This window comes from Salvelinus alpinus, chromosome 25 (genome assembly GCF_045679555.1).
Source record: "Salvelinus alpinus chromosome 25, SLU_Salpinus.1, whole genome shotgun sequence".
Classification (NCBI taxonomy): domain Eukaryota; kingdom Metazoa; phylum Chordata; class Actinopteri; order Salmoniformes; family Salmonidae; genus Salvelinus; species Salvelinus alpinus.
In genome coordinates this window covers 9850143-9877221 of record NC_092110.1, presented here as the reverse complement: position 1 = coordinate 9877221, position 27079 = coordinate 9850143, and the positions used below count along the sequence as shown (strand labels likewise).

At 43.4% G+C, this 27079-nt stretch overlaps 1 protein-coding gene across 3 annotated transcripts in view; it reads left to right on the top strand.

The window, feature by feature from the left end:
- The window catches only part of LOC139553310 (A-kinase anchor protein 6-like), a 189133-nt gene that overhangs the window by 137482 nt on the left and 24572 nt on the right, over nucleotides 1-27079 (top strand). For all 3 annotated transcript variants that reach the window (XM_071365507.1, XM_071365506.1, XM_071365508.1), the window contains exons 10-11: nucleotides 8430-8576; nucleotides 12042-12257. In XM_071365507.1, coding sequence (XP_071221608.1) covers nucleotides 8430-8576; nucleotides 12042-12257 — 363 coding nt within the window. The remainder of the gene's footprint in view (nucleotides 1-8429; nucleotides 8577-12041; nucleotides 12258-27079) is intronic.

Below are 27079 nucleotides of genomic sequence, written 5' to 3'. Positions count from 1 at the left end.
GTGGCTAGACCCCGATACCCAGGGAGAATTCCTAAGCCTGCTGTTTCTTTTCTGGGCCATGCCTCTGAAAACTAGTAGCAGCTTATGTCCTATCTCTCTACCCTTCTCTATGCTCTATCCCCTGTCTTTTCTCTCTCTCTCTCTCTCTCTCTCTCTCTCTCTCTCTCTCTCTCTCTCTCTCTCTCTCTCTCTCTCTCTCTCTCTCTCTCTCTCGCTTTCTCTGTGAGTCTCTTTAGTCCTCTCTCTTCTCTCTCCGTCTTGCTTTCTCTCTACCCCTCTCGTCTCTCTCTTCACTCTCTCTCCCTCCTCTTTCTCTCTCTGTTAGCCCATTGAAAAAAAAAGAGCATTTCCCTGTAGCTAGGCAATGGAGCAGCATTAGCATTTCATCCAGAAGAAGCACTGTGGGAACTTTGCAAAGTTTACTCATACAGCATGAAAGCATTGGTGGGGGGTTGGGCTTGCTACTCTAATTGTTAGCAAAAACTTCCATGGCACTGAAGTTTGCAATGGGCAGAGGGAAAGGGAGAATGCACTGTGGCGGTATACCACCAACATATTAGGGGACATATTAGAGATGGTTTGCTTGATTTCGGATTGCTTTTAGGCTGAAGGATGATTTTAATGGCATTTTGATGTAGTGATGTAATCTTGGCCCTCTTTCATTACTCCTGAAGAGAACTGTTAGCTGCTCTGAATGGCAAGGCAAACAACACGGTTGTCTCTTTTTCCTTTCATTTTGTTGGCCACGCTCCAAAACGGTGGACAGAACGGCCAAGCAAGGCCTCAGAGTGCGCAGCTAGCCAGTAACAGACAAACACCTGCCCTATAGACTTCCCTGCACTTTCTGTACTCTCTCTCTCTCTCTCTCTCTCTCTCTCTCTCTCTCTCTCTCTCTCTCTCTCTCTCTCTCTCTCTCTCTCTCTCGATGGAGCCCCTCCCCAATTCAATAACAAACAACGTGTAGAAACAAACCATGAAGCATACTGCAGAAACAGAGCTACAGCGTGACTTTTTCCAGTATATTTGAATATCAGCAAGTTTCCCAAGGTGCTGTCTGCTGCTGCTGTATTCATTGTTAGCCACCAAGTCAGCAGTGACATTCTAATCAGAGTGGGGACGGCCAGCCTTCCTTCCCCACCCTGAAGCTACTATAGGAAGACGATGGCTGGCTCATTACAAATAAGAGCGTAAACCTGCCGGTCTGTGTCTGAAATAACACCCTATTCCCTATATAGTGCACTACTTGGTGTCTGGAATGACACCCTATTACCTAAATAGTGCACTACTTTTGTCTAGAGCCATATGGACACTGGTCATAACATAGTGCATTACAAAAGGACCAGGATGTAGTCCCAAGCAGACATATCCTGTATACAGAGCACCACTACAGGGGTACGCCGATTCTGTTGCGAAACATTTATTGAACGGAAGCAAACAAAACGTGGCGGGACCTAACTGAATTTGTCCAATAGAAACTTGTTTTAGTTGAAAACATTCAGTTTTCCAACTGCTTGGACTAATGATTACACCCCAGGATTAATCTGCCAGCCAGATCCCCCGAAACACTGTCTGTATGCATCTCATATGGCGCTTTATTCTCTATGTAGTACCATGGCCAATAGGGATTTGGTCAAATGTAGTGCTCTATATAGGGAATAGGGAGTCATTTGGGATGCACACTCTGTCTTCCACTTAAAGTAAGCTCCAGCCAACCTGACAGTCAGACACACACAGAAAAATGATACCAAGCCAGAGAACGGAGAAAACATTCCTTAATTAATGACAGATTACATTTCCATGCTTCAGAACACAGAAATTACACAAAGCTATGAGCCGATCCTAATTTCCAATGTAATTGTTGCATCATGTTGCTCCATCCTCATATAAACATTTCAACATTTTCATTGTTTTTGTTTCTTTTCTTTTTTGGGGCGGGTTTTGGAAAAATACCCCAAAAAACTGTGATGGGTTTTAACATTTTTAAAAACACATGGAAATGTTAAATCACTTTAAGCTCCCACATAAAAGTGTCAGGGCTTGGAACTTGTAATACTCTAGGTGTATTGGGGTTGTGAGAGTTTCAGTTTGGAGGCGCGTTCTCTGCTCTGTGAAGTAGTTTCCCCAGCTCTGAGCCAGCATTGCAGTGTTGTAGAACTCCTCAGGGACGCCCTCTGTCTCACCTGCTGTTTGAGGAAATGTGTAGAAGCAGCTCCAGCAGTCCTTCAAAGACACTCACTCAGACTGAGGAGAAATATTGAATATAACACTACCAGGGTCAAGTAACAGCGTTGTAAAGAATTTTTTTGGGTCTTTTTCAACGCTGTTATATTAATCAGGATTTCATCTGGTCCTAGGGGGATGTTGGTGGTGTGTTTAGAAGGTTTTGTTCTGTCAGTCATCATAAAGGGAAAGCAGGCTTCGGTGATTCTGACTCTAACTGTTCTGTGTTAGCTCAAGGTTCCTGTTGTATCAGGGGTTTCCATGCATGGATGGATGGTGTTAGACCTATTTCCCCTTTAGCTGAAGCATATTGCCTCCTAGAAGTATAGGTGCATGTACTCTATATAATCAGTAGATATATGACTATATGAGCAGTGAGCAGACATTACAAAAATGGCCACATAAAATACTTTCTCTTTTCATTACTCCATGCTGTCACAATTCCCGGTGATTTGTTTGCGTCTTTGACAATGTATTCATTTTCAACCATCTGACTTTTATAAGACACATTCAGTATCTCATTAATAGAGCACTGTGACCCTCAGTGCTCGGCCTGTCAAATACCTTAGGCACAATCCCAGCATAGATGTCCACGGATGTCCTCTTCCCTTCCCAGACATTACAGCATCGTCTTCCCGTCCATAGAGTCCCTCCCTCCCAGCCGCCTCTTCTCCAACCCCCCTGCCTCCACCCTGCTCCCTCCCTGCCAACAGCAGGCCTTTTTGTATAGGGGAATTCACTCTGGATTTCACTCTACAATTAATGTGAAAGCAGCATAATGCCTGCGTGACTCCCGGTGCCTAGTGGTGCGCCATTTATCATCACAGTTTTACATTGACCTTGACACCCACTTCATTAGAATAAAGATTGTCTACCATTTAGGTTACATTGTTCCTCTGCGCACAGAGCCCATGCAAATTCTGGCTGCCAGAGAGACAGCGAGAGAGGAGGGAGAGAGACAGGAAGGAGTGAGAGTGAGCGAGGAGAGGAAAGAGAGGAGCGGCCACTCTGTCAGAGGTCATCTGCATTAAATGATTGCAGCTATTTTCCAACTGCTTCTTTTCATTCGGTTCAATTCAGCCCCCCCCCCCAACTCTCTCTCTCTCTCTCTCTTTCTCACTCTCCTCCCCCATGGATGGACAGGGCTAAAAGGAGGAATTTAACTATTTTCAGTCAGCCGGGCTCCTAGCCGCTCCAAGGAAGGCTTTTTAATGATCTTTAAATAGGAACACTTAATTGTCTGCTAAGAAATGCTTGGTTAGGACTGAGACAGAGAGAGAAAACGGAGGGAGGGATTTTTCTCCGCCCTCTCTCTCACTCGTTCCCCCCCCCCTCTCTCTCCATGGTCCTCCTCCACAAAATAAACTTTCTCTTGTATTCTGTTGACAAAGGAGTCACTTTTCTAGGGGCTGCTCTGTATCAGAGAGAGAGCTCCTCAGCCTGCGTAGGAGACTGGTCTTTTTCAGGGAGGACGCAAGGCGTCTAGAAAGAGGACCAAAGAAAAAACGTCTCTCTTCCCTCCCTCCCTCCCTCCTTCGCTTCCATCATTCCATAGGGTCTAAATTAATCTCCATGATTCCCCCACATCAGTCACAATAAGACGGCCCCACTGGACGGAGAGGAGAGGAAAGCAGAGGAGAGAATAGGAGAGGAGAGGGACTGTGAAGGGAAAACCTTCCACATGGATATATAAAATGTCTGCTCCATTGCAGCGCAGACCGCTGGTGATATAATTACAATTCAATTATTAATGAGTAATACTTAAAAAAGATTGTCTTATGATCTTCTATTAGTGGATTTGCAATTCATTTTAATATTTGTCATTTAATTTATATCATGGATAATGCAATAAAGGACCAATTAACAATGCATGGGCTATGTAATATGATTTCTCAGCTAATGCAAATGGAATAAGCTAGAAGAAAGAAACCCATTCAAAATCCTCAAATGTAATTTACTCGGCCAGTTCTGCCAATTTCAAATGACACTGCAGATTTTAATTTTTCCCCCATCTCCATCAAAGGTAACACATTTATACTGATCAGGCCAGTGTGATATTCATTTACATGGCAAATTGTGAAGCAAAGTTATTACAGTATACTGCTCTTATGCAGTGTTTTACCCTGAATGATTATCTATTAAACTACACAGGTGGCAGTTTAACAACCCTCCCAGTGTGTTCTGCTGGCTGGTTTATAGTTTCCTGTAGGATATGCACTTGTGATTAAACAAACTGGGCTGCTTAGCGATGCCTACCACCCAGCCAAACACTCCTTCTTGGCCTTGTCACTGAGGTCCAGCCAGGCAGAGCCAAGGCTCCATAGCCATCCATGGTTTTTTTTCTCACTCACTAAAACATTGTGGTCTTGGCTGATTGCATTGTTTCCTGTGTTTGTCTGGTAAAGAAAAATCTGGTAAAGAAGAGAGAAAAGAGAGGAGTGGAGCGGCGTGGGCTGAGGTTTTGAGGACCTCTCTCCCGCCCCTCCCCTCTCTCGCGCTCTCTCAGATTCCTCCACACTGCATGCAGCTGAGCTTAGGACCCAGGGCTGGGATAAAGACTGTCTTTGTTTGTCACTGAATGGCATTAGACATGGGCTGCCTATGGGGTCACCACTGAGAGAGAGAGAGAGAGAGAGAGAGAGAGAGAGAGAGAGGACCAACGATTATTCAACAATACACGTCCAACTGAGAGCAGTTGTTAAAAACAAAAGAAGAATATTATTTTGACCCTGATCATAGAATTGTAAAGGAGAAGCTATTGTAACCCCGTACATGTCCAGCAGCAAGTCTCTTTTTCTAACATGAAACATTTTCTGTAAAAGACCCCGCTGTTCCTTTTTTCTTTTTTTCAATCTGTGGGCTGACTGGGCACTTCTTTGTCTATTGATCCTCTTGTATTTCTCATTAGCACTTTGGAAATCTGTGTAATGCATCCTCTTTGGATGGAAGGAGGGAAGGAGGGAAAGAGGGAGGCAGAAATGTCTTGAAACTGCGTGTCTGCTCGTCTATTGTTATCACCACTGTCCACAGTTATGACAGGGCCAGAATTCCCTTGGTTGCTTGTGCCTATAGCATCCTACTCTTGACTCAATCTTTTCTCCAAATTCATGGTTCCCTGAATGATCATATTGTTTGTTCAATTTGTTTGCTCCTTTTAAAATGATTTTCTTTTACGATGTAAAGGTTTATTCTTCTCTTGTGTGTCTCATTAAAAACAGAAAGATTCCACACTAGATGAAATCTGGAATGGCCGGTGGAAATTCTCCTGGGTCTGTAGCTGACCCCAGAGTGACTGGGCACCTTGTTCTTAAACACTAAGCAGGGAAAAAAAGAAAAATGCTTGACTCACTGTGAGCTCAATGTGAGCCTTCTATACCAGTTGTAAAATGGCTTATTCTTCTGGTCACCATGGTGACAATTAACAGTGTTTCAAGGCCTTTTGTTCCAGACCCGTTTGAGCAGAATTTTTTCAACGGGGTGATTTTCAGTACACACACACACACACACACAAAACAACTCAACAACTTAGTGCTTCCATTTTGCATAAACAGTCTAGAATTATATCTGAATCAAGGGTTTGATGTTTTCCTTTTCCTCTTTAAGTACACACTGAATATTTCTTCCTGTTCTTTCATGGCTGGAGCTTGTCTATCTATCAGGGAGACAGAGCCCCTCTCTCATCAGCTGTAGAGGCTGCAGTCTCTCTCTCTCTCTCTCTCTCTCTCTCTCTCTCTCTCTCTCTCTCTCTCTCTCTCTCTCTCTCTCTCTCTCTCTCTCTCTCTCTCTCTCTCTTCAATGGAGGATTTCTCTCTCCTCTCCCCAGCCCCTGTCTTCCTCTCCTTTGACACTGTCAACAGCAAATTGTAGGTAGTGAGGATGCCCCCCACCCCAAATTGATGAAGTAATTATCATATTTGTCTGCTTTGTTTTCTTAAGGCTTTGTTGGTAAAAGAGAACACATTCCCCACTGAGGATTCTCTTGAGTCAATCTCTACCACCACAGCACACTATTTTATGAGTTAGAGGTGGCCCATTCCATTGCTAGGCTTTATAAGCATTGAGATTTACAAGTTTAGTATTTACAAGCACTGGAATATGTGAATATTCTGTTTTATTAATGTCATCTTTATGATTTAATATGTGGTAATGTTTCACCTTTAAAAATATATATATTTAGATTGTATGATGATGTATATGCACAATACACCTGTTATTGGTGTGTTATTGTTGTACCAATAAACAGTATATTGGTATGATTTTGGCAGCTAGCTGCAGAGTCCATTGTACTTTGTTGGATGTTAACTGTGAGTTTTCATAGAGGCTGGTTTGTGGTGGCTGGCAGTAATGTGTTAACTATATAACTGTGTATAAATTCATTTAAATACGGAGGCATCCGACTCACTTCATGGAGTCTTACTTCTGTTGTCTCAACACGTTACAGACTCTGAACAAACTTTAATTTAATGGATAAGATGAATCTACAAAAATGCATTAAATGTTTTCATGTATGACTGCATTTCTGCTGACATTTCCAGTCTTTCGTACTCATTAATATGTGGAATGAATTAAAGTTATGATTGCTTGTTGATTTTCCTCATCTATTTTCATGTGACTCTCTTTTTTGGAGAGCACACAGTTCTTTTCCATTCCACCCCCCTACCCCCCACTTCATTCCACCACGCCCCCTCTCTCTCTTTCTCTCAACCCCTCAAGGACCCGTCACTCCAACTAAGTTAGACACTATTTTCTTAAAGCGCGGCTTCATCTAGCACCAAGTCATGAAAATGGGCTTCAATGTTGTGTTCAACACAAAAAAATTGAGTATAATTTCACATCACGACAGCAATTGTACAGGCGTACTATATTACATGTTTCATAACTTCCTCCTATGATCCTACCAGAGCTATTTCACAAAGTTAAGGTATGCAGATCCTTGGCTATTCTAGCTTAGACAGAGACTGGAGGCTATAACTCACCAGTGCGTTCAGTGTATTTGATCAAAGATCCTTCTCAGCATTAATCTCAAAGTTCTGGATCTCATGCATTTTAATCACTTATCTACTTTATTCTCCTGTAATGTTTTGACTTTCCATCAATGATGTGCCATTTTTAAACAAAAGAAGACTCGGAAAATCAATATTTGCTGTCAACAAATAAATTGGATCATTTCCTGATAGTTAGATGGTAACACATTTACTTTTACATGCGGCGCTATTAAAAATCTGAAAGGGATGAATGGCTTCAGAGGAAGTGTGATACCATCTCCATCAAAAAAAAAGCGACAATGAAAAATGGTTTCTGGACTGATGACAGTTAAAAAAAGGAAAAAACAGGAGTACATTTAAATATTTAAATGTGGCTGGGCTGTAATGATAAATGACAACCGAAAACTAGAATCAAGTAGCTATTGATGCAGAAAATGAAACGGGAGGGGAAAGAGAGAAATTAACCAAAAATATGTGAGATTGAAGAGTGTCAATTTTGTACTGTTACAGTAAGCTTTTCTTCAGCCATTTAACTGAAAATGTCAGTTCCGAAAACATATTCCATCTTAGAATATTATAGTTTATGTACACTAAATATGAGTTCCGTGCAGTTGTAATGCTGTTGAAAGAATTTCGCTCTGATTTCCTTCTCTGAGTAAGATACCTTGTTGGTGGAGAAATAAACACAGACCGAGAGAGAGCGAGAGAGAGAGAGAGAGAGGGAGAGGGAGAGGGAGAGGGAGAGAGAGAGAGAGAGAAACAGACAGAGAGACACTCAGTTTATGGCACAAAATATCAGAGCTTTTTTATTTTAAATATCTGTTTGCCTTTGTGTGCAGCAGGGGGGCTGCACTGCTGTGTTCACCAGTTTAATGAATGACATAGTCAGTGCTGGGGATTGTGAGCAACTCTACAATACACTATGTACTCCAATGTGTGCCAATTGTGTCTCAAATAGCAAATAGCCTTTTCACAACGGACATCTTTTCCTGCAATTAACTAGCTCTTTGCAGGTACCGGTTTCTGTATGAATGGTGGAAATTAGGGCGGTTAAAATGTACTCTCACCCACGTCTCTGTGTTTGTATCTCTATGCTCCGCGGTGCACTAGATGACATGCATGTAGTTAGTGCTGTGTATCTCTCCTCTACAGTACGTCCTGTAGTGTGCAGACAGTGTCCCTCAATGTCTCACCCATGTCTCTCTCTCATGTGTCTATCCCCAGGGGAACAGTGTAGAGATGAGTATGTGGCACCCTAAGAAGACACACCTCCTGGGCTGGGCCGAGAGCCTGCGGAGGAGCGGAGCACAGCTCCCCCCGGACTTTGACGAGCGAGTCAATGCCATGACACAGAAGTGGGACCAGCTGCAGGTGAACACACACACACACACACACACACACACACCCCGTAACACTACTCCACCTTCTGTACTGTTAATACTCCGGATCCAGAAAAAGAGACAGAATGGGTCAACATGATGATATGACCTTCTTGTTGGGAGCTCATTGTTATCTGCATAAATAAAACAGTTGTTCTGCTGTTTTTAGGTAAAAGCAAAAGGAACGCGCCCCAGGCCCCCACCCTGCCTGTCCCCCAGTCAGTCCCGTTCAGACTCCAGTGCACTAATGCGGGTCAATATCCCACCTGAGAGCCTGTCTGTGTCTCAAATGGCACCCTATTTCCTATATAGTGCAGGGTTCTGGTCAAAAGTAGTGCACTATATCGGGAATAGGGTGCCATTTGGGATGCTGGCCCTCTCTCGGTTAGCAGGGAACCCTGTGGAGATGGAGCTGGCTAGCAGCTCAATTGAAGTGAGTGAATCAGGATAAAGCCTTGCTGCTACGCCTCTGAAATGATGAACAGGCCTGGGGCTCCTTCTTCCACCCCCAAACCCTCTTATCTATGCAACACATGAACACTACACCAAATACAGTACAGTAGCTAGGTACCCTGCCTTGTCTACCCCCCACCATCCACCCCCACCGCCCTGCTTAGTGGGGGGCAGCTCAGCTATATCCCCATCTTGGATATCAGCCAGGGAAGCAGGAGATGGTATCGGATCGGAGACGCCTGCCTGCTCTAGTCTTGATGATCCTGTTAATGGTACGGTATGGCTGGCTTGTTGATCCTTATCGGACCGACTGGGGTTCAACTGTGCATTGCTCTTAGAGGCTAATTTTAGGTTAATCACTGTTCATCTAATCTCTGAACATGAGAAATATAATTGCTGGTCTCTCAATTACCAGGACGTATCCCTGTCCCAGTAGTACCCCAAGCAGCTTCTGCTCATATCCACCCTCTCGCTCTCCCTGGGATTGACATGGGCTGCATCCCAAATGGCACCCTATTCCCTATGTAGTGCATTACTTTTGACCAGGGGCCCATAGGGACTATGGACTTCATAGGAAATAAGGTGCCATTAGGACGCAAACATGCGCAGATCTAACAACATAGAATGATCAAGATGCCAACAACTCAAACACATGTACCTGCTGTCATTTCTGTAATGTGTGAGTTCCAAGACATATTTTCGCTATAACACATGAATATATAGACCTAAAACAATGCGTACTGTCGCATAGAAGAAATGAGTGTGTGTGTGTGTGTGTTTGTGAGTGGGTTGGTTTCGGCTAGATAAACATATGTATTCCTTTCCCAAGCTAAAGAGATGCTGTTTGGAAATTAAACAACAAACGAACACGTTTTCTTTTCCACCACAGCAATCAGCGCTGATTAAAGTTCTACTGAGATCCCAAATAAATGTGTGACGTTTGAACAGGATGCTCATGCATAAACAAAGTTCTGTTTAGCGAAGGAATATTTCTTTGGTCTGTGGTGAGTGGCATCGGGCAGAGAGCCGCTAGAATGAAATGGCAGTGGTGCGGGGAGTTTAATCTGCGAATTTCTGCTCCCTGCACTGCACATTACGCCGTCTCAATTGCATATTAAACAACCCTATCAAGTCAGGCATTGGCATCTGCTGTGCTGACACAAATTGTGAATTAAATGAAATTGATGTCCTCTGTCGTATATATTTATGAAGACAGACCATTCTCTGAAGTATTCTGCTTATGAAGAATTTATGATTGCAAACTGTTCCAGAACAAAATAAAGTGGCAATAAATTCCTTTTTTTTGTATCCCTGACCCTCCAAGGGCATTTGGTTTCACCTCTCTCTCTGCAGCGCTCTGTTCATCACAGGGCAAAAACAATGGCTATATCTGGAGTTCATTGAGTGCTTTCAAATTATCGATATTCAAACGAGGAGAGGAGAGAGAGAGAGAGGGAAGAGAAAATGAAACAGAATGAGTGAGAGAGAATGTTAGGGAGGGATTCTTGTTAAGGGAGGGAACAAATACGATGCTCTTTGCTGGGAGGCAGCCACTTCAGTAAGCCCAAAGGACACTTATGGAGTTGTGAGGTACAGATAATCAAAGTCGAACGCTATTGGAATCAATATTGAAAATCCCAATCAGTGGAATTGTTTAGGGATATGTGTGACTCATATCACCTCACTGACAATATCTTAAAGCTAGGTGTCCTCTCCTATTTTTCACTTCCTACTCCATCATTTCACATCACACCACTGTAGTATTACGTGCTCATTTGTTTCTCACGGTGACTCTAAAACATGCAAGTCAAATCCATCTAGTCATAGACTCTGGTCTGCCATTAACATGTTCTCTGACAGCCACACAGGTGTGGAGACTAATAAAGAAGGAGCTATAATGGAGGATCAACACACACAGTGTTTAATTGGTGCAGCCAGCCAGCGATCTAGCCCCAAAATGGCCACTTCATTGCTGACTCACTCACTCATAATCACATCTGTTTCCATTACAGCTTGCAAAACATCCACCAGCACACAGCACCAACACAAAGGACTGCCAATTAAACCAACCAGTGTGTGTATTAATTGGATAATGGAGTGTATTGCCACTCTACAATTGGGCTCCTCTGCATACAGAGTTCAACCCCTGTGTGTGTGTGTGTGTGTGTGTGTGTGTGTGTGTGTGTGTGTGTGTGTGTGTGTGTGTGTGTGTGTGTGTGTGTGTGTGTGTGTGTGTGTGTGTGTGTGTGTGTGTGTGTGTGTGTGTGTGTGTGTGTGTGTGTGTGTGTGTGTGAGACTCAGACACTCTGGCTCCAAAAGTAGCTACAGCGTAGCTCTCATTTCCCAGGCAGGTGGGAACTCACTCACATGTCAGTGGCCGAGTCCCCAATGGCACCCTATACCCTTCATAGTGCCCTACTTATGACCAGGGCACTGGTCAAAAGTAGTGCGCTATGTAGGGTATAGGGTGCTATTTTGGTCACAACTAGTGTCTGTCAGGCTGGGGCTATACACAGCGTGGTGCTGTTTGCTCTGTTATAGAAGGAGGGGGAAATTGCTCAGCAGAGTCCTATTTGGGAAATCGTTGGAGGGTATTTGTGCTTCTGATTGTTATCTACTCCTTTCTGTGTGATTCTCTGAGCGGCAACGCTGAATATACGGCTGTACTGAAAATAAGTCCAGAATTAGCTGCCTTCATCTTTAGAACGTAGCAATAATCGTGGTATGATCAGCACTGTTTGAGACTTGTTGACAGTAACAACATCTGCACATTTATTTGCTTATTGAAATGGACGACTTCATGAGCTGTTTGCTAGAATGTCGCATTGCCAGGAGGGAAAGAAGTGTCAAACAGAGAGAGCTATCAGATCACAATAATGTTGCAGTATATTTCCCACCTGCTGTCAGTTTATTGATACAACAGTACTCTGTATCTCTCTGAAATGATTGTACATACTGCCCCAGTCTCTAACTCTCCTTCCTCCTCTCCTCTTGGTCTCCTCAGAAGATCCTGGGGGAGTCTGTGGGGAGCACCAGCCCATCCCAGGACCCTCGCTCTGCCCTGTCCCCTCATACCAGCAGCCTGCTGGGCCGGCTGGAGGGCAGGATCAAGGATCTGAAGGTGTGGCTGAGAGACACAGAGCTGTTCATCTTCAACTCCTGTCTGAGGCAGGAAGCAGAGCAGGACCTGCAGGCCTCCACCCAGCTGCAGCACTTCAAGGTAGAGACTGAGCACTGCGCACACACACACACACACACACACACACACACACACACACACACACACACACACACACACACACACACACACACACACACACACACACACACACACACACACACACACACACACACACACACACACACACACATCCAGAGTAGATGAAGGCCCCCTGGGCATAACACTGTCATAACACTACTACTGATCTGGGTCTAACTTTCACCTGGTCTGGGCTGTAGGGACAGCTCCTTTAGAAAGACACTGACTACTACGGCAGGGGTCTTCAACCTTTTCTTTCCCAGGGACCCCAAGCAAACCGGCGACCCAGGGACCCCCATCATGCGTCAGCCCAAAACATTTGTCCTCGTCTTGTCATCAGGTGAATGATAAAGGCAATGCGAAGTAATCAGCATTTTAAAATGAATTTGGTAGATGGTGTTTAATTATTTTACACCCCCAAGATTATACTGGGGTATAAGTATAAGCGCTAACATAGCTAACTATTAGCTAGAAAGGCACTGCATCTCTAAACGATATGTTGACTAATACAGCTGTTGAGCTGGTTAAACAAAGGTTAACCATGTGTTGGTGTGACCGGTGGAGATGACCGAAGGGTCAGGGTTGGTCTTGATCTTTTCCTCTCTGATAATGACAGGAAAAACTTCCAGAAACAAACGCTGTGCCGCCCTTATACGCCAACTCCTCTGCAAAGTTCAAATGAACAACGAAAGGGGACATGAATAGCCATGCCAGCCCAATGACGACATGTACAGAGAAAAGTACAGTAACTAGCTAGCATGTAAAGCATTCACAAATCAACAGATAAAAAGTTAATAGATGACTGATGTGCATATATATCACACTAGAATGGTGGGAGACCAATATAATACACTGGCAATGACCATATAAACGCATTGAGAAGTGTTTTAACGTATTGATAATGATAATGATTTTCATGGGACAATTTTACAGTAGCCTACCACTTCCACAGGGATACCGTAGAAAGGGAAGAGGTAAGGGGGGCATGGGATGTTTATGAGGGAGAATAGAGAAGGAGAAGACGTGGGCGCCATTTAAAAGGGGCACTCACAACAACAAAAATAATGTACACTAATATCAGACATGGGAACTATTCTTATATTACATGAAATTCAACACTTGTTACATTGGCAAAAACCTTATGTCCAAGTCAAGAAAGCTTACCAGCAGCCAGCGGCACATGCCACGATGGGTGCTTTTTCAAAGACTATGTCAGATACTCCAGTGAGTGTAATTGGCTCGAATGAGTGTAAATTTCTCAATATTAGGAGTTGAGAAATAAAGTTGACATCGTTGGAAGATATTTTCCTCTTTTCTACCACTTCTTTTTTAAATACAAAAAAATATTCAGACCCCTTGACTTTTTGCACATTTTGTTAAGTTACAGCCTTATTCAAAATGGATTAAACAAATTATAAAAAAATATCATCAATTTACACAAAATACCCCATAAAAGAATCTCAAATATAAAATATATTTTAATTTGTTTAACACTTTTTTGGTTACTACATTATTCCATATCTGTTATTTTTTTGTTTTGATGTCTACACTATTATTCTACAATGTAAAAAAAAATTAAAATAAAGAAAAAACCTTGAATGAGTAGGTGTGTCAACTTTTGACTGGTACTGTAAGTATTCAGACCCTTTACTCAGTACTTTGTTGAAGCACCTTTGGCAGCGATTACAGCCTCGAGTCTTCTTGGGTATGACGCTACAAGCTTGGCACACCTGTATTTGGGGAATTTCCCCCATTCTTCTCTACAGATCCTCTCAAGCTCTGTCAGGTTAGATGGGGAGCGTCGTTGCACAGCTATTTCCAGGTCTCAAGAGATTTTCGATCGAGTTCAAGTCCAGGCTCTGGCGGGGCCACTCGAGGACATTCAGAGACTTGTCCCGAAGCCACTCCTGCGTTGTCTTGGCTGTGTGCTTAGGGTTGTTGTCCTGTTGGAAGATGAACCTTCAACCACAGTCTGAGCACTCTGTCATCAAGGATTTCTCTGTACTTTGCCCTCAATCCTGATTAGTCTCCTAGTCCCTGCCTCTGAAAAACATCCCCACAGCATGATGCTGCCACCACCATGCTTCACCATAGGGATTGTGCAAGGTTTCCTCCAGACATGACGCTTGGCATTCAGGCCAGAAAGTTTTGGTTTCGTCAGACCAGAGAATCTTGTTTCCTTTAGTTTTTTTTTTGTTGCAAACTCCAAGCGAGCTGTCATGTGCCTTTTACTGAGGAGTGGCTTCCGTCTGGCCACTCTACCATAAAGACCTGATTGGTAGAGAGCTGCAGAGATGGTTGTCATTCTGGAAGGTTCTCAGGATGCACCTGAGCTGAATTTCGAGTCTCATAGCAAAGGGTCTGAATACTTATGTAAATAAGGTATTTCTGTTTTGCTAAAATGTCAAAAAAACAGTTTTCACTTTGCCATTGTGGGGTATTGTGTGTAGATTGATGAGGGAAAAAAGTTATTTAATCTGTTTTAGAATAAGGCTGTAACGTAACAAAATGTGTAAAAAGTCCAGGGGTCTGAATACTTTCCGAATGCACTGTATATACACTATAATATTTTTCCGCAGACCCCCTGCACTAGAGGTCCACGGACCCCAGGTTGAATATCCATGTACTAGAGTCCTAGGTACTCTGAGGACTGCTACTGTAGGTATGAAGAATGAAGGTGGGAATTATCATATATCATATGATAAGTGGTATGCAGGGTGGTATGCCAGCAGCATACCACCCTGCATACCACTGCTGGCTTGCTTCTGAAGCTAAGCAGGGTTGGTCCTGGCCAGTCCCTGGATGGGAGACCAGATGCTGCTGGAAGTGGTGTTGGAGGGCCAGTAGGAGGCACTCTTTCCTCTGGTCTTAACAAAGATCCCAATGCCCCAGGACAGTGATTGGGGACACTGCTCTGTGTAGGGTGCTGTCTTTCGGATGGGACGTTAAACGGGTGTCCTGACTCTCTGAGGTCATTAAAGATCCCATGGCACTTATCGTAAGAGTAGGGGTGTTAACCCCGGTGTCCTGGCTAAATTCCCAATCTGGCCCTCAACCATCACGGTCACCTAATAATCCCCAGTTTACGATTGGCTCATTCATCCCCCTCCTCTCCCCTGTAACTATTCCCCAGGTCGTTGCTGCAAATGAGAACGTGTTTTCAGTCAACTTACCTGGTAAAATAACGGATAAATAAATAAATAAATAAATAAATAAAAATAAAATCATATATCATATATCATCACATATCAAGGAAACACCAATGTAGTGTCATAATAGGGCGTTGGGCCACCACGAGACAGAACAGCGTCAATGCACCTTGGCCTAGATTCTACAAGTGTCTGGAACTCTATTGGAGGGATGTGATACCATTCCTCCACTAGAAATTCCATCACACACACACACACCCTTTAAACCCCCTATGCTCCTTTGAAACCCCTCTTTCAAAGTCAATGATATCTCTTCTTCTAGCCATGGTAGCCAAAATAATGGACAACTGGGCATTTTTATACATGACCCTAAGCATGATGGGTGTTGATTTTTTAATTAAAGATGTTCTCTGGTATTTTTGTACACTTTTTAGCCAGTAGTTCTGAATGTAGTGCCCACGAGCCAAAAGTGGTCCCTGAAAATGGTATATATGTGCACCACATCATTGTCTCTCTCTGGCTCTGCTGTGTGTGTGTCTTGCTCACTTAAATGACGTAGCGCTGAAGCTCATTAGCTGAAACTCGAATTGCTAGGTGTCTGGCCCAGGTGTCTGGGGGTAAATGTAGGTAAAATGGCGCTGCACAGCTTCCAGAAAACAGTCGCTTTCAAACTAGGGATTTTGTGGCTAATTGAGGTAAAACAGTAATTCTGCTCATATATTATGCATGTATGAACTACACATTGACACATCCAGACCAAAGCGGGAGGTTTAAAAAAGACTTACTATTCGCAAAAGTACCAGAGCATGTCTTTAACTCAGGAACCACACCTGTGTGGAAGCACCTGCTTTCAATATACTTATCCCTAATTTACTCAAGTGTTTTCTTTATTTTGTGAGTTACTGTACCTGTACCTAGTGTCAAATACTCCAAAACAGGCAGCTTTGAGTGTCTGGTTTTCACTTCAAGTACAGTAATACTGTATATATATATTTGTAATTAAACTAATGCTTGAGAAAATAAATACAATAAAGATATTTTGACTCAAGCAAATCTCGAAGAAACTATTATTTGACTTAAAAAGCTTGAGGAACAACACAGGATATTAATCAGGCCGTGTCACAACACAGGTTGTGGAGTTGAGATTGCTTTCATCCCGCTGAGTGACTACTAGCGATAGAGGGAAGAAACCTTAAATATATACGGAGTCAACGCTGAGAGAAATAACACTTTATAAAAGAAGACTTTTCTTTTGATAAGATGTCACACTGCACAGAGGGGAAGCATTGATTTCTTGAGAAAACGCCTGAGGAAAAAAGATTAAAATATTGATAACTGCAATGTGTATGGACAGAGGAGCCATAGGACTAAATAGAAAAAGAGATACAAATACAAAATAAAAAGAGAAAGAGGACCATTTAATGATCATCTATCTGTTTTGGGCAATTCTGCTGTAAATGGATTCAATATCCAGACTTGGCCCCATTACAGTTGGGCTGAACACATCCCAGCAGGAGGCAGAGCTCAGTCAGTCAGTTACATACAGTACAGTTCTGTAGTCTCTAGAATAGAGGCTGTCAGTCAGGTACATACAGTACAGTTCTGTAGTCTCTAGAATAGAGGCTGTCAGTCAGGTACATACAGTACAGTTCTGTAGTCTCTAGAGTAGAGGCTCAGGCAGTCAGATACATACAGTACAGTTCTGTAGTCTCTAGAGTAGAGGCTGTCAGTCAGATACATACAGTACAGTTCTGTAGTCTCTAGAATAGAGGCTGTCAGTCAGATACATACAGTACAGTTCTGTAGTCTCTAGAGTAGAGGCTCAGTCAGACACATACAGTACAGTTCTGTAGTTCTCTAGAGTAGAGGCTGTCAGTCAGATACATACAGTACAGTTCTGTAGTCTCTAGAGTAGAGGCTCAGGCAGTCAGATACATACAGTACAGTTCTATAGTTCTCTAGAGTAGAGGCTCAGTCAGACACATACAGTACAGTTCTGTAGTCTCTAGAGTAGAGGCTGTCAGTCAGATACATACAGTACAGTTCTGTAGTCTCTAGAGTAGAGGCTGTCAGTCAGATACATACAGTACAGTTCTGTAGTTCTCTAGAGTAGAGGATGTCAGTCAGATACATACAATACAGTTCTGTAGTCTCTAGAGTAGAGGCTGTCAGTCAGGTACATACAGTACTGTTCTGTAGTTCTCTAGAGTAGAGGCTCAGGCAGTCAGATACATACAGTACAGTTCTGTAGTCTCTAGAGTAGAGGCTCAGTCAGACACATACAGTACAGTTCTGTAGTCTCTAGAGTAGAGGCTCAGTCAGATACATACAGTACAGTTCTGTAGTCTCTAGAGTAGAGGCTGTCGGTCAGATACATACAGTACAGTTCTGTAGTCTCTAGAGTAGAGGCTGTCAGTCAGATACATACAGTACAGTTCTGTAGTTCTCTAGAGTAGAGGCTGTCAGTCAGATACATACAGTACAGTTCTGTAGTCTCTAGAGTAGAGGCTCAGGCAGTCAGATACATACAGTACAGTTCTGTAGTCTCTAGAGTAGAGGCTGTCAGTCAGATACATACAGTACAGTTCTGTAGTTCTCTAGAGTAGAGGCTGTCAGTCAGGTACATACAGTACAGTTCTGTAGTCTCTAGAGTAGAGGCTCAGGCAGTCAGATACATACAGTACAGTTCTGTAGTCTCTAGAGTAGAGGCTCAGGCAGTCAGATACATACAGTACAGTTCTGTAGTCTCTAGAGTAGAGGATGTCAGTCCGATACATACAGTACAGTTCTGTAGTCTCTAGAGTAGAGGCTCAGGCAGTCCGATACATACAGTACAGTTCTGTAGTCTCTAGAGTAGAGGCTCAGGCAGTCAGATACATACAGTACAGTTCTGTAGTTCTCTAGAGTAGAGGCTGTCAGTCAGATACATACAGTACAGTTCTGTAGTCTCTAGAGTAGAGGATGTCAGTCCGATACATACAGTACAGTTCTGTAGTCTCTAGAGTAGAGGCTCAGGCAGTCCGATACATACAGTACAGTTCTGTAGTCTCTAGAGTAGAGGCTCAGGCAGTCAGATACATACAGTACAGTTCTGTAGTTCTCTAGAGTAGAGGCTGTCAGTCAGATACATACAGTACAGTTCTGTAGTCTCTAGAGTAGAGGCTCAGTCAGACACATACAGTACAGTTCTGTATTCTCTAGAGTAGAGGCTGTCAGTCAGATACATACAGTACAGTTCTGTAGTCTCTAGAGTAGAGGCTGTCAGTCAGATACATACAGTACAGTTCTGTAGTTCTCTAGAGTAGAGGCTCAGTCAGACACATACAGTACAGTTCTGTAGGCTCTAGAGTAGAGGCAGTCAGTCAGATACATACAGTACAGTTCTGTAGTTATCTAGAGTAGAAGCTGTCAGTCAGGTACATACAGTACAGTTCTGTAGTTCTCTAGAGTAGAGGCTGTCAGTCAGATACATACAGTACAGTTCTGTAGTCTCTAGAGTAGAGGCTCAGGCAGTCAGGTACATACAGTACAGTTCTGTAGTCTCTAGAGTAGAGGCTGTCAGTCAGATACATACAGTACAGTTCTGTAGTTCTCTAGAGTAGAGGCTCAGTCAGCCAGGTACATACAGTACAGTTCTGTAGTTCACTAGACTAGACTACTCTCGACCCACGGTAAGTATCAGTGGTGTGAGTTTGGAACAATACAAGGAGACTGAACAGTATACAGTGCATTCGGAAAGTATTCAGATCCACATTTTGTTATTTTACAGCCTTATTCTAAAATTCATCAAATAATGTTTTTCCCACATTTATCTACACACAATACCCCATAATGACAAAGCGAAAACAGGTTTTTAGAAAATGTTGCTAATTTATTACAAATAATAACAGAAATACCGTATTTACATAAGTATTCAAACACTTTGCTACGAGACTCGAAATTGAACTCAGGAGCATCCGGTTTTGATTGATCATCCTTGAGATTGTATCTACAACTTGATTGGAGTCCAAATTCAATTGATTGGGCATGATATGGAAAGGCACACACCTGTCTATGTAAGGTCCTGACAGTGCATGTCAGAGCAAAAACCAAGCCATGAGGTCGAAGGAATTGTCTGTAGAGCTCCGAAAGAAGATTGTGTCGAGGAACAGATCTGGGGAAGGGTACCAAAACATTTCTGCAGGATTGAAGGTCCCCAAAAACACAGTGGCCTCCATCATTCTTAAATGGAAGACATTTGGAACCCCCAAGACTCTTCCTAGAGCTGGCAAACTGAGCAATCGAGGGAGAAGGGCCTTGGCCAGGGAGGTGACCCAGAACCCGATGGTCACTCTGAAAGAGCTCCAGAGTTCCTCTGTTGAGATGGGAGAACCTTCCAGAAGGACAGCCATCTCTGCAGCTCTCTACCAATCAGGCCTTTATGGTAGAGTGGCCAGACGGAAGCCACTCCTCAGTAAAAGGCACCTGATAGCCTGCTTGGAGTTTGCCAAAAGGCACTTAAAGAACAATCAGACCATGAGAAACAAGATTCTCTGGTCTGATGAAACCAAGATTGAACTCTTTGGCCTGAATGCCAAGTCTGGAGGAAACCTGGCACCATCCCTACAGTGAAGCATAGTGGTGGCAGCATCATGCTGTGGGGATGCTTTCAGCGGCAGGAACTAGGAGACTAGTCAGGATCAAGGGAAAGATGAACGGAGCAAAATACAGAGAGATCCTTAATGAAAACCTGCTCCAGAGCGCTCAGAACCACAGTTTGTGGCGAAAGTTCACCTTCCAACAGAACAATGACCCTATGCGCACAGCCAAGACAATGCAGGAGTGGCTTCGGGACAAGTCTCTGAATGTCCTTGAGTGGCCCAGCCAGAGCCCGGACTTGAACCCGATCTAACATCTCTGGAGAGACCTAAAAATAGCTGTGCAGCAACGCTCCCCATCCAACCTGACAGAACTTGAGAGGATCTGCAGAGAAAAATGGGAGAAACTCCCCAAATACAGATGTGCCAAGCTTGTAGCATCATACCCAAGAAGACTCGAGGCTGTAATCGCTTCCAAACGTGTTTCAACAAAGTACTGAGTAAAGGGTCTGAGTACTTATGTAAATGTGATATTTCATTTTTTTTTTTATTAATACATTTGCACATTTTTCTAAAAACTTGTTTTTGCTTTGTCATTATGGGGTATTGTGTGTAGATTGATGAGAAAAAAAAGCTATTTAATACATTTTAGAATAAGACTGTAACGTAACAAAATGTGGAAAAAGTCAAGTGGCCTGAATACTTTCCGAATGCACTGTATATCAAAATCATGATTTTTTGTGTGATTATACTTATTTGTTTTTCCAAACACAGAAAATCAAAAACAATATTATGGTACAATTTGAACCTGAAAATCATTCTAATGGTTCTAGAGCAATAGTCGGTTGGAATATGGCAAATGTCAACCCGAACAACACGTGAACTGGTCCCCATGTCTGATGCAGTGATGTCCAAAATACTCCATTTGGGATCTTTACCTAATTACCCTCTAGGAGACTTTCTTCTGGGTGCATCACAAAGCATTAACCATCTCCCATCTAATCTTCACAACAGGATTACCGCCACACTTAAAAACTAACGCACCCAACCAAAACGCTTAAACACATTCAACTAGCAGTGGATCCCACTTTATACCCTCCTCCATAAAAAGAAAGATAAATCTGTGAGGATGTTGAAGAGGACGTAGCTAACACCTTATGAATAACACCCATTCATCCCCACTAATGGGAGAAAGCAAACAAATAACCTCAACATGATACTAATGCTATCAATTAGGGTATTTGTGAGAGACTGTCAATGTAATAGGGGCTATTCAAACTGGTCAGACACCAGAGGTATGTTCAAAACTAAAAACGCTGGGTGGGTCCGTCCGGTGTGCGTGTCCAGTAATGAGTGTGTCGTTCCAGCGCCGTCACCTGTCTGCTCCCCATTAAGACCTGATGAGAATCTAACGCTGCGTTTGGCTCTTCTCTCACATGTGAAGCTACGCAATCAGACAGCCCCTCTAATGTGGTTAGCACTTGGCAAAGAACAGGAGTTCTTTATTCCTAATCATGGAGAAACTATTGATATTATATCTGGGCTGTCATATTTTATTAGCGGGACGCCGGCCACAGTAGTCTAGACTAACCTAGCGGCTCAGAGTGGGGGCTGTGCTGTAGGGAGGAGGTCAGTCAGAGAGAGGGGGTTGAAGGGTGTAGATGGACCCAGACCAGGCAGAGAGATGAGAAGAGATTGGGCCTGACCCCCCAGGTGAGATCCCGGCCCCACGTTGGCTTCTAGATAAAAAAATAAAAAACAAGGTAGAAACTGACGTTAGAGCTGGTATCTCTAAATCTATGGTGGCATCTCACTGCTCTCAGAGTGTGGAGGAGATAGGGGGAGGTCACTGCAGTCTGTCAAACAGAGAAAGAAACTCCACTTGGAACAAGTCGGTAATCCATTTCTCTAGTAGAAAAAGACTAAAAATAGAAATGAGGTTCTGGTGAGAATTAATAAATGGGATGGTTTGATTCTTGCTGCACGAGCCAAAGTTTGACCTCAATGAAAATTGGGGCTTCTTACGGGGGGAGATTAAAACGAATTAGCTCTCTTTGCTTGAGATGGTAGGAGGGAGCAATTCAATGTGAACAGGAGGAGATAATTGTGAAATAGAACACTCTACGTCTTCCTCGGTGACATATTATCAATCTAATCCTTCTTTAAAACATTTCGTATTACAACAGATTATGAGGGAGGATGTTTGGTTTGTGGGCAAAATACTCATCCCTTAATGCCAAAGCTTGGCATGTAATCTGTGGGAATGTTTTCTAACTGATAGGCAATGTTTAACCTTCAAAAAGAAGCAATATGGTTGAGAGACAGTGGTGGGAGAAAGGTATTATTAAATGGAAGCTGTGACTAAATTGAACTGTCTGGCCCCCCAGAGCAGTCCGAACACAAAGAGCCTAATTTTAGTCCCCCTCTGGGAAGTCTGGTATACCATATCTTAAAAGCCTTTTAATTCAATTAAACTGGGGTTATAGTATGGCTACATTATGAAGATGTCGTCTACTGGTTTCTCATTAATGCTGCTCTATGTATGTTGACAGGCGAAGGAAAGGCTGGATGCTGGGATGTTGTGCACTAAACTACTGTGTTTTGGCTTGCTGGTCAGTCCTGTTTGGTTTACTTGCATTGAGGCATCTTCAATTCACCTTAAGCACAAAGTCTTGCCTTCCTACACCATCTTCAACCACACTAACAACAAGGGTATTTGGATGATATAGTGGCTATGCCATTATGCTTACTTGAGATTCCATGTCAATATAAAATAGTACTTGTTGTCATAAGAAATCAAATCAAAGTTTATTTGTCACGTGCGCCGAATACAACAGGTGTAGTAGACCTTACAGTGAAATGCTTACTTACAAGCCCTTAACCAACAGTGCAGTTTTTAAGTAGAAAATAGGTATTAGGTAAACAATAGATAAGTAAAGAAATAAAAAAAACTGTAAAAAATAACAGTAGCGAGGCTATATACAGATGGTACCGGTACAGAGTCAATGTGTGGGTGCACCGGTTAGTCGGACTATTTGAGGTAATATGTACGTGTAGCATTAGTTAAAGTGACACAATGCATAGTCCGGGTAGCCATTTGATTAGCTATTCTGGATTCTCATGGCTTGGGTGTAAAAGCTGTTGAGAAGCCTTTTGGTCTTAGACTTGGTGCTCCGGTACCGCTTGCCATGCGGTAGCAGAGAGAACAGTCTATGACTGGGGTGGCTGGAGTCTTTGACAATTTTTAGGGCCTTCCTCTGACACCGCCTGATATAGAGGTTCTGGATGGCACGAAGCTTGGCCCTAGTGATGTACTGGGCCGTACGCACTACCCTCTGTAGTGGCTTGTGGTCGGAAGCTGAGCAGTTTCCATACCAGACAGTGATGCAACAGGATGCTTTCGATGTTGCAGCTGTAGAACTTTTTGAGGATCTGAGGACCCATGTCAAATCTTTTTCGTTTCCTGAGGGGTAATAGGCTTTGTCATGCACTCTTCACGACTGTCTTGGTGTGTTTGGACCATTCTAGTTTGTTGGTGATGTGGGCACCAAGGAACTTGAAGCTCTCAACCTGCTCCACTACAGCCCCGTCTATGAGAATGGGGGCGTGCCCGGTCCTCCTTTTCCTGTAGTCCACAATCATTTCCTTTGTCTTGTTTACGTTGAGGGATAGGTTGTTATTCTGGCACCGCCCAGACAGGTTTCTGACCTCTTCCCTATAGGCTGTCTCGTCGTTGTCAGTGATCAGGCCTACCACTGTTGTGTCGTCTGCAAACTTAATGATGGTGTTGGAGTCGTGCCTGGCCATGCAGTTGTGGGTGAACAGGGAGTACAGGAGGGGACTGAGCACGCACCCCTGAGGGGCTCCAGTGTTGAGGATCAACATGGCAGATGTGTTGTTACCTACCCTTACCACCTTGGGGCGGCCCGTCAGGAAGTCCAGGATCCAGTTGCAGAGGGAGGTGTTTAGTCCCAGGATCCTTAGCTTAGTGATGAGCTTTGAGGGCACTATGGTGTTGAACGCTGAGCTGTAGTCAATGAATAGCATTCTCACGTAGTTTCTTTTGTCCAGGTGGGAAAGGGCAGTGTGGGGTGCAATAGAGATTGCATCATCTGTGGATCTGTTTGAGCGGTGTGCAAATTGGAGTGGGTCTAGGGTTTCTGTGATGATGGTGTTAATGTGAGCCATGACCAGCCTTTCAAAGCACTTCATGGCTACGGACATGAGTGCTACAGGTCTGTAGTCATTTAGGCAGGTTACCTTAGTGTTCATGGGCACAGTGACTATGGTGGTCTGCTTGAAACGTGTTGATATTACAGACTCAATCAGGGACATGTTGAAAATGTCAGTGAAGACACTTGCCAGTTGGTCAGCACATGCCCAGAGCACCCGTCCTAGTAATCCGTCTGGCTCAGCGGCCTTGAATGTTCACCTGTTTAAAGGTCTTACTCATGTTGGCTATGGAGAGTGTGATCACACAGTCATCCGGAACAGCTGATGCTCTCATGCATGCCTCAGTGTTGCTTGCCTCGAAGCAATCATAGAAGTGATTTAGCTCGTGGCTGTGCTTCCCTTTGTAGTCTGTAATATTTTGCAGGCCCTGCCACAGCCGACGAGCATCGGAGCCGGTGTAGTACGATTCGATCTTAGACCTGTATTGATGCTTTGCCTGTTTAATGGTTCGTCTGAGGGCATAGCGGGATTTCTTATAAGCGTCTGGGTTAGAGTCCCGCTCCTTGAAGGCGGCAGCTCTACCCTTTAGCTCAGTGCAGATGTTGCCTGTAGTCCATGGTTTCTGGTTGGGGTATGTACTAACAGTCACTGTGGGGACGACGTCATTGATGCACTTATTGATGAAGCCAGTGACTGATGTGGTGTACTCCTCAATGCCATCGGAGGAATCCCGGAACATATTCCAGTCTGTGCTAGCAAAACAGTCATGTAGCTTAGCATCTGCGTCATCTGACCACTTCTTTATTGACTGAGTCACTGGTGCTTCCTGCTTTAGTTTTTGCTTGTAAGCAGGAATCAGGAGGATGGAATTATGGTCAGATTTGCCAAATGGGGGGCGAGGGAGAGCTTTGTATGCGTCTATGTGTGTGGTGTAAAGGTGGTCTATAGTTTTTTTTCCTCTGGTTGCACGTTTAACTGCACGTTTAACTAATGCTGATAGAAATTAGGTAAAACTGATTTCAGTTTTCCTGCATTAAAGTCCCCGCCCACTAGGAGTGACGCCTCTGTGTGGGCATTTTCATGTTTTCTTATTTCCTTATACAGCTGACTGAGTGCGGTCTTAGTGCCAACATCCATCTGTGGTGGTAAATAAACAGCCACGAAAAGTATAGCTGAAAACTCTCTTGGCAAATAGTGTGGTTTACAGCTTATCATGAGATACTCTACTTCAGGCAAGCAAAATCTAGAGACTTCCTTAGATTTCGTGCACCACCTGTTGTTTACAAATAACCCCCCCCCCCCCCTCGTCTTACTGGAGTTTGCTGTTCTATCTAGCCGGTGCAGCATATATCCTGCCAGATGAATGTTATCAATCTCATCATTCAGGCACGATTCGGTGAAACATAAGATATTACAGTTTTTGATGTCCCGCTGGTAGGATATTCGTGATGGTACCTCGTCTAATTTATTGTCCAATGATTGTACTTTGGCAAGTAACATTAATGGTAAAGGCCTATTTCCCATTCGCCGTTGGTGGATCCTTACGAGGCACCCCGCCCTGTGTTCTCTATACCTGCGTCTCTTTCTCCTGCCAATGACAGGGATATTGGCCTTGTCGGGTGTCTAAAGTACATCCTGTGCGTCCTGCTTGTTGAAGAAAGAATCTTTGTCTAATCCAAGGTGAGTGATTGCTGTCCTGATATCCAGACGCTCTTTTTTGCCATAAGTTACGATGGCAGAAACATTATGTACAAAATAACTTACAAATAACGTGAAAAAAAACACTGCTGCCATTTCTTCAGGCGCCATTTGTCCAAACTTCCACACTTATAAATACAATGCACATTCCAATGATGTATTATTGTAGCTTTTAGCCAACAATGTACGTCTGAACATTTAGATTGGAATCAACAGGGGGGCAGTTAGTTAGGATTTTAAAACGACTGTAATCTTTGTATTTATTACGGATCCCCATTATGCAGCAGATACTCTTCCTGGGGTCTAATTACGATTAAGGCAGTGACATCACAAAATTGTTTCAATGAAACAGTAGATAATACAACACATTATTACACCACTAATCTACCACTACATATCAACAATATAAACTGTATAATACCACAATGTAACAATATTACAACATTACAATGTACAGTATGTGTGTGTAGAAAGTGTGTGTGTTAGCGTGTGTGTCTCTTCACAGTCTGCGTTGTTCCATAAGATGTAGTCTGTTTTTTATCTTGATTTTATTGCTTCCTTGAGTTACTTGATGTGGAATAGAGTTCCATGTAGTCATGGCTCTGTGTAATACCATGCGTTGTCCAAAGTTATGTTCTGGACATTGGGACTCTGAAGAGACCCCTGGTGGCATGTCTTGTGGGTTTTGCATGGTTGTCTGAGCTGTGTGCTAGTCGTTTGAACAGACAGCTCAGTGCATTCAGCATGTCAATACCTCTCACAAAGACAAGTAGTGATACAGTCAATCTCTCCTCTACTTTGATCCAGGAGAGGTTGACATGCATGTCATTGATGTTAGCTCTCAGAGTACATTTAAGGGCCAGCCGTGCTGCTTTATTGCCTATGTCTCTCTTTGTGGCCCTTGACCATATGACTGGGCAGTAGTCCAGGTGCAATAAAACTAGGGCCTGTAGGACTTGTTTTGTTGATAGCAATGTGAAGAAAGCAGAGCAGCTCTTCATTACAAACAGACCTCTCCCCATCTTAGCTACCGTTGTGTCAATATGTTTTGACCATTACATTTTACAATCCAGGGTTACGGCAAACAGTTTAGTCTCCTCAATTTGCTCAATTTCCACATTGCAAGATTCATTGCAAGATTGAGTTGAGGTTTAGCCAGCTGCCCTGGGGAATGCCCAACTCCACC